The sequence below is a fragment of the Schistocerca serialis genome, chromosome 1 (assembly GCF_023864345.2).
Source record: "Schistocerca serialis cubense isolate TAMUIC-IGC-003099 chromosome 1, iqSchSeri2.2, whole genome shotgun sequence".
NCBI lineage: Eukaryota > Metazoa > Arthropoda > Insecta > Orthoptera > Acrididae > Schistocerca > Schistocerca serialis.
In genome coordinates this window covers 1,149,903,856-1,149,921,635 of record NC_064638.1, presented here as the reverse complement: position 1 = coordinate 1,149,921,635, position 17,780 = coordinate 1,149,903,856, and the positions used below count along the sequence as shown (strand labels likewise).

General features: G+C 37.1%; 1 protein-coding gene across 1 annotated transcript in view; it reads left to right on the top strand.

Annotated features, from left to right (window-relative positions):
* LOC126456094 (uncharacterized) overlaps positions 1–9,813 on the top strand; it is a 197,627-nt gene extending 187,814 nt beyond the window's left edge. Inside the window, exons 4-5 of the mRNA XM_050091853.1 lie at positions 1,061–1,167; positions 9,691–9,813. Of these exons, the coding sequence (XP_049947810.1) occupies positions 1,061–1,167; positions 9,691–9,813 (230 nt within the window). The remainder of the gene's footprint in view (positions 1–1,060; positions 1,168–9,690) is intronic.
* Positions 9,814–17,780: the final 7,967 nt, after the last annotated feature.

Here is a 17,780-nt window from a genome sequence, read left to right as displayed (position 1 = left end):
TGGTAAGGGTGTTCTTTAGTCTCTGATGAGTGTAATGTGAAGTATCTATGAAAGCACACATATTAAAACTTTACACAGACTGACACAATTTGAAATTAACCATGGACTGTATTGTGTTATATTGCATTAGACAAGGATGTACCTGTCACATACTCTCTTTAATTGATATATTGATGATGCCATAAACACAAGGCAAAGATTATGAGGGTGATCTACAATACAGACTGCGCCTGCTTGTGAAAATAGCGAATGAGTGTAACTTAAATACCTCTGCATCAAAAACATAGTTATGGCATTTTGAGAACGTGAACCACTTAGCATCTAAACAGATTTTAACAATGAACCAACAGAGCAAATTAACAAATTTCTTTGACTTGGGTGTGACATTACTAACATATAAAAATGATGATATGAGTACAAAGCTACAGAAATTCCTGTCCCATTTTCTATGTGGCATACAGCTGCAGAAGAGAATATACTGCTTGAACTATATAAAGCAATGACAGGAGAAAAAATGTTGTATGGATGTGAATACTGGACACTGTACTTGCTACATGATGGATAAAATGGACAGAAGTGCAGAGATGCGATTTCTGAGAGCAGTAACTGGTTATAGGCTAACTGATTGGAAGAGAAATGGACATGTCAGAGAAGAACAAATATATTTAATATGAATGAAAAAATATTGACACACCGAAACAAATAGAAAGAGCATGCTAAAATGTTGTCTCTGAAGTATAAGTTGACACTAGGCAAAAGGAAGACCTTTTGATTGATGGTGGTGGTGATGATGATCATGATAATGATGATGACAACAGTATCTACCAAAATAGTTTGTAGGGACAGAATTGATTTATTAGGAATGAAGATGATGAATTAATCTTAGATATGGTAATTCACAGAACTGTTTGACTCCTCCCTGCATTTTTACTTTTTTTATTTAATTTACTTACATTTTGTATTGGCCTTGATAAGCCTTATTATTTTAATCATTTACTGTAACTACTGTTGTAGAATGCCAATTTTATTCTAATAATTTGCAATGTTTTCTCTTTCCCAGATATGACAACTTTGCAGATTGAGTCAGAAAACACTCAGATGACCAATGATTTATACCGTCTGCTCAAGAAGTATTCGGGTCTCAGGAATCTTATAAGGGAACTCAAGGTACTTGCTGCTTCTGGATAATTCATTACATTTCAATTCTACTTTTTCAAAACAGAACAAAAAATTCTGATTTATTATAAACGCATAAGCATAACAATTTCGCACTTACATCATATTCATGATAATCATAGAATGTAAGGAAAAGATCCATTGCTATTTTCCGTAAAGATGACACATTAAATTAAAGATGCGTACAACAAAAAGGCACTTACATATTATCTTTTGGCTACAGCCTTTGTCAGAAAAAGAAAACACACCCACAATCATTCACACAAATATGCATCCTGGTGCAAGCCACCAAAGATGGCAGTCATGCGTGCGTGAGGTGTGCTTGCTTTTGTTAATGAATGTGCATTTGTGTTTTCTTTTTCTGATGAAGGCTAGGGCCAAAAGCTAATATGTAAGTGTCTTTTAGTTGTGCCTGTCTGCAACTTAACATGCCATCTTTACAATAGCAGTCTATCTTTTCTTTTTGCTGCTGATGTTCCTACCAGGATTTTCCCTTGTTTCATGATCGTCGTATTACTGTAACAGAAATTCCAGAACAGGAACAATAAAAAGAGCAATGGCAGGTATTGATTTGTAGTTGAATGGTACATGACGCAAATGCAAACTAAACATCATAGAAAAGTTACTAGTATTCAAGTTGTTACTCTTTTCCTATGTCAATTAGACACATTCACGTACATAACTACACACACATGTTGTCGCTCGTGGTCATTTAAGTTGATCATTTGTGTGTGTGTGTGTGTGTGTGTGTGTGTGTGTGTGTGTGTGTGTGTGTGTGTGTGTGCGTGTGCGGGCGCTTGTTTAAATAAGGAAAACAACAGTAGCTCACAAGCTAGTAATGTCTTCATGCTGTTATGTATGTCTGTATGCTGCACATGAATCAACTACACGGTTGCCTTTCCTCATTCTTGTTATTGCCAGAACTTTAAAAAGAGATCATAATATGAAAATAGCCTCAAAAAATATATTAAGTCTTAACTGTGACAGGCAGTTTTTGCATTTACAGCATTTTCAGGCACCAATTTAGCTATCCAAGTATGACCCACAATCTACTCTCACAACTATACTTCCACACAAACACATAACCACATGAATGCAAATTGGTGCCAGCAATTGCAGCACTGATTACTGTGACCTGCTTGCCACATATCGGCCCCAGATGCTGTGGAGGCTGCAGTAGGCTTGGCAGTAAACCACCCAGTGAATCCTCTGTTGACAAACAACCTCTTGTGATAAAGCAGAAGCCTGGCCTGACCTGCGGAGTACATCCGTGAGTGTGGTGGCTGAATATGCAGGGGCTCAGCCCTGCACATATTATGTTACTGTCAAATAATTTAAAACATAGCTTCCATAATTTTCTGTTTAAGAAGTTATTGACTTATATAAATTGTACTTTTAACTGACTTATTCTTTCAACCATTACTTCTATTACTTCCAAAAGTTTGTAGAAGCTCTCCTGCATATCTTGCTGGAATAGCAGTACTGGAAGAAAAGATATCACAGAGAAATGGGTTAGCCACAGTGTAGGGGATTATTTCCTGCACACTTTAAAAAGTTTCAAAACATTAAAATTGCTCACTCCACCATAGAGTGAAATATTCATTCTGAATATTGCCCTAGCCTGTGGTTAAACCATTTATCCACAGTACTTTTTCTTCTAGGGTTGCTATCCCAGCAAGGTATATAGAAGACCTTCTGTGGACTTTGGAAGGTAGGAGGGAGGTACCTACTGGAGGGAATGAAGCCGTGAGGGTGGGTTGTGAGTGATGCTTGGATATCTCAGCCAGTGAGAGAATAGTCTGCAAAAGGCAACCTTCCAGGTTCTAGTCTCGGAGTCTAGAACATACTTTTAATCTGCTATGAAGTTTAAGAAGTGCACATTCTACAGCAGAGTGAAAGATTCATTCTGGATATTGTCATGTACAAGATCTTTAAATGTTATTACTGTGCAAAACAAATAAATAAAAACCTTTTTTCCCTTTATAAATTCCTAATACAAAACTGATTATAGTTCTCATGTTAAGAGTGACACAGTCTCCAACACCTCAATAGGTATGAATGAGTGGCCACCTTCAGGTGGATTGAGAAAATGTGAAGAGGGAAAGGAACACATGCAAATAAATGCATATGATAGGGAACATGAGTGCTGTATACAGAGAGGTACTGAGGTAATCCTATATCCTTGGCGAAACTGCCAAAGCTGAGCTGCACTCCTTCCTGTCATCCCCCCCCCCCTCCTCCCCCCGACCCCATAAAACTACCTTCCTGCAAATTTATGATTGCTGAAACTATGTTAAGGTACTGCAGTCAATAACATTGTCATAAATATCCTCTAATGTATTTCAATGAAAATAATCCATGTTTGAAAATATAACATAATTGGATAGGTAAATAATCTTTCACCAAACAGCGGCAGGAGAAAATGCATATAAAAGGTATGTAAATGTACAAGCCAGTGGCTCCTTCTTCTGATGGATGGACTGAAGAGAAAGGAAGAGGGATGAAGGTAAAGGGCTGGCGAGGTTTAGGAAATGGAGAAAGTTATGGAAAAGTTGTCTAGAATCCCGGATCAGGGGAGGCTTACCAAATCAGATGAGAAGGGAAAACTGATTGTTGGTGCCTGCACCAGATGAGATTTGGAAACCTGAGAACTTATAGGTGAAAGGTAGAGTAATAAGCAAGACAGATTACAGAAATAAATCATGCAAGAATCACCAAGAGCAGAAAACTGAATGTACTGTACATGGTAGCAAGAGAAGAGGGAAATGGACAGGTTGGTAAATAAAAGATACAGTAAAATAAAAGGGAGTGAAGAAAAGGCATAGTTACTGGAAAGAAATATTGGGAGCTCAGGAATTAATGTAAAGCTAGACCAGATGTCTGATGAGAACCACAGGGGAATCAGGCAATGAATGTAAAAAAAATGATCCCAACAAAACAAGCACTCTGTGTCTGCATAGGTAGTGAAGGGGAAGGCAGGGCATAGGCAGGACAGGGGTTGGAGTTTCCAAGAAGTCATGACCTAAGGCCCATAAAAACACACTACGGCATCTGAAGCATGAACAGAGATGGGTGGACCAGCAACAGGATGGATGTGAAAGATGTGATGGGGATGGCAGCAGCAATGGCTGGGAATGGCATCAAGAGGACAGGGCCAACGTTGAGTGTGAAAGTGCCAGTAGGGACAATTGGGCCAGCCAATGGAATGGCTGCGGAGGTGGCAGGGGTAGCAGTGCCAGCAGGAACAATTGGGCCGGCTGCCACAACAGCTGTGGAGGTGACAGTGGTGACAGTGTCAGCAGTCAGGAAACGTATGAAGAGGGCCAGCAGCTGTCGGGCCATTGATGACTTGAGGGTGGGTTGTGACAGGGCCAGCAAGGGAGCAGGCTTTGGCACTGACAGGGCTGGTGATAACAGAAGGGCTGCTGAGGGCAGGAGGGCTGGCCGTGACAAGGTCAGTGATGAGAGGCGCAGTGTCTGATACCATCAACCACAAAGGCTGGGCCCACACCAGAGGGACTTCTGTCAGAGAACACAGGGAACAACGGTGGAGTGCTGTACACCATGACAACATTGCAAACAAACCTGACAGGAGGTGACCCCTTGTCACATATATATCCTGGACACTCTGACAAACACTGGTGTTGATCACATCCAATCAAACACCATGAGAAAAACTGAAGAACCAGAGTGAGTAGAGGGATGTTCCAACAGCATATCCAGCTATTGTTGCCTGAGGCAACAATAGCTCTGAAGACATGTTACATAGAAAGACAAGAAATACACCAAGGGACTACTGAAAACATTGCAGACCAACAACATCATGCAAGAGAATGCATTCTGGAGAACATGTGGATGGAGCATCTGAACTACACTGAAAAGAGAACATTGATAAGAACTTGCATCTATTGAGAAAACGGGAACACTAACTGCCAACAAATGCCTACCAAAATCTGGACATCCATGCAATTGAACATAGTCACAGAAACAAAGAATTGAACAGACCATGTCCAGAACATGGATGGACACACTTGTACCTTAGTAGGACTTGGATGCAGACTGTCACAGTGCAATAAACAAGAATATGCTGCCCTATCACGCCAAATCACTGTACAAGCAAAGATGTGTTAGTATGAGAAACACATGATCAATTGAGAAAATATTAAACCCTGCTCAAGAAAAAACAAATGACAGCCCATCATGGAACACTGGAACACTCATGAAGAAGCAGCCTTCCCTGTCCTGTCTGGACACTACCACCCTAGGGATGAGGGCCAATGATGTCTGCACCATCTAAGCAAAATACAGCCTTGAGCAGGTGCCGGAGAGGGTGAATCTTGATCAGGCACTGTACTGAGTATCCACACAAACTATGAGTGTCACACCTGAGAGCAACAGCATCATCACTATTGTATTGTACAGCAGTCAAGGGAAGAGCACTGTATCACAAAACCATTATTCTGATAGCTACTGAAGTAACCTTAGCCAGGTGGTTTGACTAGTGGAGATTGAATTTGCACATAGCAATAATGGATCTCTGTTTATTAACCACAACAGTCCACACTTGATTACAAAGGAAAAGCTCATCATGATGATGTGATGTGTATCAGGTGCCTACTATTGTGAGGCCCACAACTGTCAGAAGTGGTGATTAACCGAGAGGTACTGTGAATGATCTGATGAGGCTATTAACTCCTAGGTCGAGGCACGGGAGTAACTGATGGGCACCCAGCAGCTGACGATCCTGGTGAAAGCATGAGACAGTGCTGTCTGTTGAGTAGCAGTGACAGAAAGCGTTGTGGTTCAAAATGTAGACTCAAGGTGGTTGATGGTCAGTCTGGAGCCCTGAGCAGAAGTGGCTGTCAAGGGACTGAGCAGTGACCTAAGTAACCATTGCAGAGGAATACAGGCACAGTGTCACGCGGACACGTGACTGCGCGAATGCAAATAGGTGCCTGTGACTGCAGTGCTGATTACCGTGGCCTGTATGCCATGTATCAGTGTGTCTTGCACTCCCACAGATGCTGTGGCAACTGTGAGACTTGGCACTAAACTACCCAATGAATCTTCCGTTACCAAACAACAACCTGTGACAAAGCAGAAACCGTGCCTGACCCGCAGAGTACAGCCATGAGTGTGGTGGCTGAATATGCAAGAGACCAGACCTGCATATACTACAATACTGTCAATTAATTTAAAACTTAGGTTCTATAGTTTTCTGTTTAAGTTTATGTCATCATTGCTTTAAAAGGTGTACAACTTTGCTTCTGTCATTTTTTCCCCAGCATTCGAGGCTTTAATGAAACAAATTGGTTATACATGTATCAATCAAAGTATTTTCCATCGCTGATTACTACTTTCTCCCATCTTTCTGGAAGTGTACGAATCCTGTGTCGAAAAAATTGTTCATCTTTTGAAGCGATCCACGAATTGATCCAATTTGTGACTTCTTCATGAGATCGAAAGTGCTGGTCAGCCAGGCCATGCGCCATTGATCTAAACAGGTGACAGCCAGAGGGAGCAATGTCTGGAGAATACGTTGGGAGGGGTAGGACTTCCCATTTTAATGTTTCCAAGTATGTTTTGACCTCTTTTGCAATGTGGGGTTGAGTGTTGTCATGCTGCAAAATCACTTTATCGTGCGTCTCGGTGTATTGCGGGCATTTTTCTTTTAATGCTCTGCTCAAATGCATTAATTTCATTCGATAACGAGCACCTGTGATTGTTTCACTTGGTTTTAACACCTCATAGTACACAACATCGAGCTGGTCACACCAAATGCAGAGCATGATCTTGGAGCTGTGAATATTCGGTTTGGCCATTGACGTGGAAACATAGCCAAGATATCCCCATGGTTTTTTGCATTTAGGGTTATCATAACGAATCCATCTTTCATCTCCGGTCACAACTCGATGCAGAAATCCCTTCCGTTTTTGCCGCTGAAGCAACTGTTCACAAACACACAAATACTGTTCAATGTCTCTTGGTTTCAGCTCACATGGGACCCAAGTTCCTTCTTTCTGAATCATGCCCATAGCCTTGAGACGTTTTGAAATGGCTTGCTGTGTCACTCCCACTAATTGTGCCAAGTCTTCTTGAGTATGATGTGAGTCTTCACTCAGTAATGTCTCAAATTCTGCATCTTCGAAAACATTCTCTCTTCCACCACTATGCCGGTCTACAATGTTAAAATCACTGTTCTTGAAACATTGAACCCACTTATGTCATGTTTTTTCACTAATAGTGTCCTTACCAAATGTAATTGAGAGCATTCTATGGGACTGAGCCGCTGTTTTCTTCATATTGCATCATTGTGTCATTAATGTTGGTATACTTTCAATGTACATGGCATGACATGCTCAGTAATAGTCTCATTCAGCAAGATTTGATAACTCAGTTTTGTTTAGATCATATATGGCAAGAAGAGACAGGGACTGTAGCAATTCTTCAGAGAGTATGAGGTTAAAATCCTTGTCCAGACATACTGATTTAGGTTTTTCTTGTCTTCTCTCAATCACTCCGTGTGAAATCTTGGTGAGATTCATTCAAAGAGGCAACAATCTTTTTTCTTCACATCTCTCTTTAACAGAGCTAGTGCTCCAAAACAGATTCAAATGGATGTAGGCTGTGGTATGTATGCAGAAGTGAAGAGGCTTGCATAACGTAGACTAGCCAGAGAAGTGTGTCAAACCAGTCTTCGGAGTGGTGACCACAGGAACAACCAACTGCTTTTCTTGGTGCAGGACAAGTGAAGGGGCATGGTGGGATAGGGTGTGGGGCACGGGGTTAGCAGAGACTGAGGTCAGGAGGATTACAGGAATGAACGGTGTTTTGATAACATAACCCCCATCTATGTAGTTCAGTTCACTAAAGTAATTTTAGAAGCACTGGACAAAGGTGAAAATGTAAGTGGTATCTTTTTAGACTTGTCCAAGGCCTTTGATACAGTTGACCACAAAATCTTACTTCATAATTTAGGGCAAATAAGAATAAGAGGTGTGACAAAGAAGTGGTTCAAATCATACTTGGAAAACAGAGTTCAACGAGTTGAGATATCACAAGTTTCAAACAATTCCCTTATAAAACACCTGTCTGACCCAGAAAATGTGAATATAGGCGTCCCACAGGGAAGTGTATTAGGCCCAATATTGTTTCTTATATACATTAACGACTTCCCACAAAGTATCAGACATGGAGAAAAAATACTTTTTGCTGATGACAGCAACATAGTAATAACAGGTGAAAATCCAACACAACTGTCAGAAAGAGCAAATGAGGCTCTCAATGATGTCCACAACTGGTCATTAATAAATAAAGTAACCCTAAATGTAAAGAAAACTAACTATATTAACTTCCAATTGAACAAAAAACACAATGCCACTATAATAAAAGTTAATAATAATGAATTAGAATGTGTAACAAGTACCAAATTCTTAGGGATGAATGTAGACAGCCAACTGAAATGGACAAACCATGTCAACATTTTGGCAAAGAAATTATCCACAGCATGCTATGCTCTTAGAATCCTTGCATCGGTATGCAATAATACCTGTCTTAAAATAACATATTACAGATATCTACACTCAGTCCTCAGCTATGGGATCATGTTTTGGGGAACAAGTGCCAGTAACATACAAACTGTGTTCAAAGTACAAAAAAGAGCCATAATGATAATAACAAACAGCAACAACAGGGCCCATTGTCTAGAATTATTTAGAAAGCTAGGCATTCTAACTGTTTCTTGTGAGTATATCTTTCAGAACATAATGTTCATTAAGAAAAATCTCAACATGTACAACACAAACAGCCTAATACATGACCATGAAACAAGAGCTTGTCACCACCTCCATCTAGATAGAAAGAATAAGGCAAACATGCAAAAAAGTATATTTTATAATGGGATAAAACTGTATAACAAATTACCACAAGAAATTAAAGAAATAAATGAGCCCCTCACTTTCAGACAAAAGCTTAAAACCTTTTTAGTAAGTAAAAGTTGTTATACTGTAAAAGAATATTTAACATAGATGTAGATTATTAGCAACATATGACATTATCACCAAAATATTATGTAATTATAAATGTGTGTATGACTAGTTAAAAACTACACAAAATATGAGAAACCTGTTTCATTGTAAATGTAAATGTGTGCTCATGTGTTGTAAACTGATGACATCCATACAATATTTATTGTTCCACGGATGAATAAATAAATAAAAAAGAAAAGCTTATACTACACAGTATATTAGAACAGAATATCATATACATAAAAATTTCAGAAAGCTGTTGCTCTGCATTATATCCTGTTCAATTTTACTTTGCCCACAGGGTGTATAACCCAATTATAAGTTGCTGGAATTGCTGCATGTATTTTGGACAATCAGATTTGCATTTTATACATTATTCTCTAGTTATTAATCAGCACTTTTAACCAACAGTAAGAAAGCAATTGCATGCCAATGAAGTTAAAATCATCACCAATATTTATCAAGTATTTTCTTCTTTCTGTTGCAGTCTGAGTATATGAATTCAAAGGTGTATCCTATATTTCCACGTTACACCATTTTGAAGGATATGATCAAGGACATCATGCATGATCCAGATTACATGGAAGTATGCCATGAAGTGGATGTTTAGTGGTAGCCTAGCCATATGGCGACCACCTAATGCTGGGTTGCCATCTGAAAGGTGTCCTTGAAACCGTCAATTGAAATCTGTAGGGTTTATTGCTGCTGAGCTTTTGTGAGTTTGCATTGTGGTTTGTGCAGGGTGTTTATACAAGAAAATTATGCAATATGTTGGTATGGAACATTTAAACATTACGCTAATGAAGTTTGAAGAAAGATTATTTTTTTATTGCACTCAGTTTATAACTTAATGCAGAAATGCTTTAAACGCTTTGATAATGCATCATTTCATGGTGGCATTTTATTCCCAAATTTTCCAACATGTGAAACATTAAAAACCCCTTAAATTGTTTTAAAACTGTGGAAAATTTAAACCACAAATGCGGTATGGAACATAAATCATGTAACAGGTGCAATGTAGTATGTGCTGTCATGTATGACTGTGTGTGTAGAAATGCTGTAATAACGACAAGACAATTCAGACCACACTAACAACTAATATTTTTATATATAAATAACCTTTTTTATTTTGAAGAATAAAGGCTAAAACTCAAAATTATGCATCTTTTCATAAGAAATGTATTTTAAACTCAATATTTTAAGAACTTCAAGCTAAAAGATCTTTATATCATTACATAAGACGTGAATGAGTTAATAGTACTGTGTATATAGTTACTGCAATGTGCACTCACTTCTCTATATAATCATTACACGAAGGCAAGTGAACCAAGACTTTGCTTCATACACCTTTTATATTTATTTTCTATCAATACAGTTTGCCTATACAGATTAGAAAACACATTTTACTCACCACATTTCTCTTCCATTCAAACACATAGATAACACAAACTTGAAAATGGTAAACTAAGAAATGGAAGTAAACATGATAATAAGAAATAAACATTCTATGAACTAGTACACTGTAACTGTATTATTTTGGATGTCATATGTAGCTCTTGTGCTGATCCTGGTTGGTTCCAGAATGTTTTTCCTCTGTCACTAATCTCTGATAGAAATTTGTGCATGCAGAGAAAATGCTGTACATATTTACTGTCTAAAAAACCACTATGGTGGGAAGAACTGTAAACTAAAGTACCAGTGCTGTCTACAACCTAATATTTTCAGCAGTATACTAAAAAAAAAAGAAAAAAATCTTTTTAGCAGCTTATTCCTACAAATAATATGTTGCAGCTGCACTACTGCAAAGAAAAGTTCCATCAACAGTTATAGTTATCTCCTTGTTCCATTGACTATAATTCCGATCTCTCTCTACTACAGCGGGATGAGTCAATTTTCAATAACAACACACTTTCTCAATGAAAAATTTGGCAACTTACTTATCATTTATGTGCTTATCTTTTACATTCAATATTATTATTATTATTATTATTATTACTCACAGTGATTATTACACATTCAGTAAGTCTTCTATGTGTTGAAGGAGTTGTCAATCACTTTGTGTTTGAAGGTAAATTTTATTTTCCATCAGATTTTTCACATGTTGGATCAATGGGGCACACATAAATTTCTGTCTCTTTTGAAATTTTCAACATTTTGTATCTTTAACCAAAGGCACTTGCAGACACGGAGCTAAAGAAACTTTCTCTACTACCACAAAGTCAAAGTACCACTGCACTGATAAAACCATGTTAAGAATGTCATCCCAAAATCCATGAAATGCTAATATCCAAAAACTAACCATCAGATTTTTTTGTAAATTGGTTCTTACACCTCAGAAAATTTCACTTAAACCATACACACATATTTCACATTAAGTAAACTTCAGTATGCAGGAATTACTAAAATATACAATGTCCCTAATTATTTGAGGCAGTTATTACTAAAACCACTCTTGTTAAATGTAAACAGTTTTCAGAAGAATCACTTATATTTTATGTTATTTCTTGAACATACTTGAAGGCACATAAAAAACACACATTGGAGACTAATAACAATTAATGTTTTTTGAAAAATACAGTCATCACTGATACAGATCATTTTTGTCACAAACATAATCTAGTGTCAGAAAAGAACTACAAAATAGTTGCACTAATTATGCTTTATTACCCTTAAGGGGCACTAACATTTGGTGCAAAAAAATATAAAATTACATTAGAAAAGCAGAGGATTCCATCAATCATCTCCACTACTGTTGTTGGACTCAAAAAAATTCAAATTCTGTCCATCTTACTCAGGTGGAAAGGGAAAATGTGGTTTCTTCACTGTGTGAATGTGGTTGAAAGGCGACTCTGGCAAAATCTGAACTTTTGCAGAGTGCCATTGTATGCCACGGTCCTACATAACCGAATCCCTCAACTTCAGGCATTCTTTGTCCCTTTATTTGTCCTTTTCTTCACAGAGAGTGTGAAGTTCCAATCAACAACTTCCTACATGATGAACATGAATGACTGATCTAGCTTTCAGTTGCTGAAAGTTAGAAGTAATAACTCTATCCCAGTCACCTACAATTTAAATGAGTTGTTTCTTAAGGAGCATATCTGACCATTAGGCGAAAACATATGGCTAGTTATGGTAAAAAAAATCAGAACTAGTAAGTATGGAAAGCACAGTGTGACAAAAATTTTTGTCTAGCAAGTGTTTCCATCTGAAATTAAAAGTGAATCACTTTGTTGATACTGCTTGTTTTTCAAATACTGAAACAATAAAGAAGTCCCTTCCTTCCATTGCCTTTTGGTTATTCTTCCATGGTAAATGAACATTATGATTTCACAGTGAAAAGTACCTGAAACATAATACCATAGCTGTCTTGCATAAAATATTGCATTATATGTTATATGAGGGACAGACATACTTTGCATACACTACTCACTAATATATGTCAAGATTTTTGCATGAAAAGTCTTTTTAAATGGAAAAGGTTTTTCTTAGATCAATTTCTTTTTGCATGTTAGGCATTAATAGCAAATATCAGATGTATCACACATCAAACAGGTGTCATGCCATGTACATTGAAAGTATACCAACATTAATGACAAACTCTCCCGGAAACAGTTTGTAATTTTTTTTTTTCCTCTAAATGAATACCTTTTATGTGGGTCATGATGGATCAAATAAATGGGAATTCTTGGGTTGGATAAGGATATATGATGTTCAATAATCTTTTTGATAGGCTTAAAAACTGCATCGAGCCTACAATTGCCCCCCCCCCCCCCCCAAAAAAAAAATACTTTGGAAAAATGTTGTTTAAAATCAATGTTGCTGAGTCATGCATAGTCAGTTTCACACATTATCTTAAAATTTATGATTGTCACACTGTAAGGAGGTACATCAGCTGTAATACCATTAGCAGTAAGTAACATAAAAAGTGAAAACAATTGTTGTGTGCATAAGGGGTACCTCATTTTTTTTTTCACTGTACACTTTCTTCTGAGCTCATTGCCAAATCACAAACATGTACTTAAGACAAATAATAACTCACTCAAACAAATGCAAGAATATTGCTTGGTAGGTGACCCTAAAGAACACGAAAATAAATAAATTTGAACTGCACTGTTCATGCAAAAATACCCACTGCAAAATGATAAAGGCCATTCTTTTGTAAGAAACTTACAAGACATGAGTTGATTTTGTTCAGTCACCTTATTTTTGAGTCTCAGTAATTAGATCATGAATCCTTTCACCACATTTAATTAAAGAAAAATTATGGCTTGTGCTGGTGGCTAACAGACTTCACTAAAATAAAAAAATACAACAAATAAACATTGACAGCTTGTTTTTTAATGAAGCCTTCCAAAATTATGTCCTGAACAGGCTTCAACAAAGACACAGCTGAATAAAAAAGTACATAGCCAATGAAAGTTATTCTGATTTACAGTGCTAATAACCTATTTTTTTACAATTATATGCCAACCAAATACAGATGCCCCTTCCCCACCAACATCACAAAAGGATTTTGCAATGATGTAACTGGTTTCAAGCAGCCAGTTGTCATCTTCAGACTAAAGACAGACACTGAAAGGAGTTTCTGTTGAGTTAACAATACAACTGAAACTGCCTGAAACATGTGCCTTTAGTCTGAAGATGATGCCTGGCACTGAAATCAGTGACAGTATTGTGAAATACTCATGTGATTTTGTCCTTAAAAAATTTTAAATTTAAAGTAAAAGAATATGTGGTCACACAGTCTCCAAGACAATACATCGTTGTTTTTCCCCTTATCATGCATTTAACTGTAGTAACTAAAATTAAGGGATCATTATTTGACAATGCTCCTACTCCATTCACCACTTGGTTCATTTTATTCCAGAGTAAAACATTAAAATGAGGGAATTATTTGTAATTATGTCATACCATTTTAATTCTTATCCTTCTACAGGAATTTCTTCTTCTGAGGTTTGTGAGTTGCTTTTGTAACTGATTTCTTGTTCTCCTGTTATTACTTTATTATATTCACAACACCAGGACTAAGCATCCAAAAAGTTGGACAAAAAGGGGAATATGATCCCTTTCTCCAAATGTGGACAGGCTCCAACATGCACCAAGAGTTAACATGGAAAATGATAATGTGATAAATTGGAATCCTTGATTACTAGAGTTACATATCTCATGGCAAATAAAAGTTTTTCCAACAATGCACATCTCACAGAGCCATTGGATAGTGCTACACACCCTAAAGTAATGTTAAATTACTGGTTGAGTCAGGCTTATGTGGCTTGATGTGAAGTAACATTTATTGTATTTTGTATTTGCTTTTCACAGTATAATGCCGCAAATTGACACTAGAGTTTGCTGGTGAGCAAGAGTTTCCTGACCGTTTAAATAAAAATAATATTTTTTAATATTTTTTACGTACTCAAATAATTCAGAGTGTAATCTCCCAGCTGGAGAAGCATATTTTTTATTACATGATGTTGATGGCTGTAAGTGAGAATGACAAAAGAGTCAAACAGAAAGAACATTTACATCCCTTGTACCAGTTTTTTCTGAAGTTATTTTTTTTTAAAAAAGGGGGGAGGAGGTTGGCATCGCATTTGAGTTTTCTTGTAATCCTGTGTTGTCAATGGAAAACAAAGAAATTCATTACATGCTAGCGTAAAACACAAGGAGAAAACCATGTATGAGTGGTGTGAAAGGTGTTGATGTATAAGGATTTGAGAGTTACCACAACAGATCATGTACTCTTTCTCAACATGATCATTCTTAGTCAATATGCCAGTCAATGCTTTCTGATAGCATGGTTAACTGAACCACTTTTCACAATAGCAGTAAAAATTACTCCAACTCAGTGGGACTAAAGGCATAAATCTCTATATTATAAATCACTATCTAATATCATTCTATAATTTAATGTTTTGGTTCCATAACAGATGTGTGCCTTGAAGCAAAAAACCAGCAAAATAATAGAATATTGCTTAAGTATAAGCACAAATGTTGACCAAATAATACGTAAATTGCCCTCCTCCGCCAGTGTCATTTGCACAAACATTGAAGTGTGGCTTTTGAACAAAGACTGGAGTGACACTTCCATTTTACATACATCCTCATTTCAGCAGTCACACAGCCCAGATGGATATCTCTCTACTTCCATTAGTTCCTTATTTCTTTGTAACCTCTTGCCCTGTTGTTTACTTCACTAAATTTGGCACCCTAACTTATTCTTTCTTTGATTCACTTCCCTTTTCTTACTTCTCATTTTTGTCTTGTGTATCTCCTCTTGCTTTGGTTTACATACTGTTTATCATGAACACTATTGCTATATCAGTATTATTTGATGGTTATTTTATACTGTTTCTTTTGAACATCTTTATATTCTTGTAGAATTAAAAATTAAATCTCTCACCTCGAGAAAAATTTGTCCTGTAATTATACATTGTTTGAGGACTTCATCTAGTAGGTCAGAAATTTTTTCTTCATGTTCTTATGTAATCTATCTTGTTGAAAGTTCAGTTGCTTCTTTCAGTAGTTCTTTTTCCAAGTCTGCGTGTAATCCACTGACTATAGATCTACTACTATTTTTCCTTGAAAATTCTAAATATAAATATGCCATTTTCATGGGATTTAAAACAAATACTCTTTGCTACTTCCCAAGCTACAAGAAATAGAGCTACATATTTCCTTTTCTGGTTTTCTATTTTTCATCTTGTACTTGCACTTATCTGATTATGCACTGTAAAATACACATAAGATTTCCATAACAGTAAATAATTTTGTAAACAAGTACCATATCTGAAATTTATTCAGCTACATGGAATGTGTTCAGAAAAGGTTGTACCCAAACAATGATTACCTCTCATGACATGCTGTTTGCCATAATGAAAATGCAATAGTAAGATTCTGTTATATCTTGTTTCTTACATGCACGTTCCCTTAGTGCCTTATGCCATCCACATAACAAAAATGCAGGTGTTATTTATGAGAACATTAAAAAAAGCCCCCAGTGAGTAAACTGTGAATCCATATTATGTCTTAGTACTCACCTCACCTCCGTAGTTGAGAACTTGTATTCATGGGTAGACACTTCAAATCCTGTGAGGATTAAATTTATTCTGACAGGTATTTCGTAAGTATGGGGAAAAGATATGGTGGTACACAATGTATGGTCACCATACTGCGATCACTGCCCATAGCTAAACATCAAACTTCTTCCCTCTGTTTCAAAGGGTTATGACATGATGGTACTGATAGTGTTCCATCTGTTCAAAGGAAATGTCAAAATTGATACGGTTAAAGTATAGTAGGTTAACATTTGTTTCCAAGGTTTTACGCTCACCTTACTTTCATTTCCATAATCATCCACAACAACACATACACCATAGTGCCATGGTCACAAAAAAAAGAGATAGGCCCTACACACACAACACCCTCAGTATGTGAAGAAGAGGGACTCTTCCTAACTTATGTCCAGTGAACACCCATGAAAATGGCTCATAGGATTCGCATTTGAACTTTCTCAGGCAAGAAACCATTTAGTTATCTGCACATAACAGTTAGTCGGAGGTGGCTTCAAGTTAAACACCAAATACTTTCCAAATGTTAATAAGTAGCATTACATTCAGTAAGCAAATTTATTATGTCAAGGAAACAGATCAAACACTGTTAAATGTTATAAGAAATATATAATTTATCATTTCATACAAATCTTCTGCTAAACTATATAGAACTTTCACTAATCTAACAACTGAAAATCCAGAATTAAATAATGATATGAATAGTAGGAGAGATTACTGCTCATCACATAGAGGAACCATTGAAAAGCAGGTGGGCAAACTTAACAGTAGCCTTTTACATTTTTAGCTCTTGGGCATGATCTCCAGTCCCTCCTAAAATCCCTATGTCCATCCTGACATCTCTCCCACGAGCCTATTTCTCTCCTCACCACTACTACTTCCTGACTGGACTTCCACCTTCTGCACGCCTTCTAAAATAGATAAACCACCCGTCCAGTATGCCCCACTGTGGCTGGATGCCTTCACCTCAGGAAAGAGAGAATCTCTCCATGTGATGAAGGACTTCACCTGATAGACAAAAATCTAACAGTCTACTATTAAATATGCCTACCTGCTGTTTGATGCCTCATCTATGTGGTGAGAAGCAGTCTATTCTAATATTCATATTGTTAAAACCTCCACTAAATATTTCCAATGTAACACTGGGGAAACAGCATGTCAACTCAGTTTTAAAGAGCTGTGAAAGAGCTGTGAATTGCCTTAATTACGTGCAGGATGTCTGTAGCTTCAGCAAAGTTTACCTTCAGCAGTAAAAAACATGTCAAAAAATGTGTTTTTTATTATGAGAACAATCTCACCTGACCATCTCATAGTATCTTAGAAGAGTGATGTTATACTTAAAGCCTACTTCTAAAAGCTTTCTCACACTATTGCTCCAGATTGCTATCGATAGCCAAATAACAGTTAATAGTGTTCTTCCAGACCCACCTCCAAGTGCCATGCCAGGTGCCAGTAGCTACCTCAACATTTGAAATTTTCCATTATGATTATGTGAGGTACTGAGTATGCT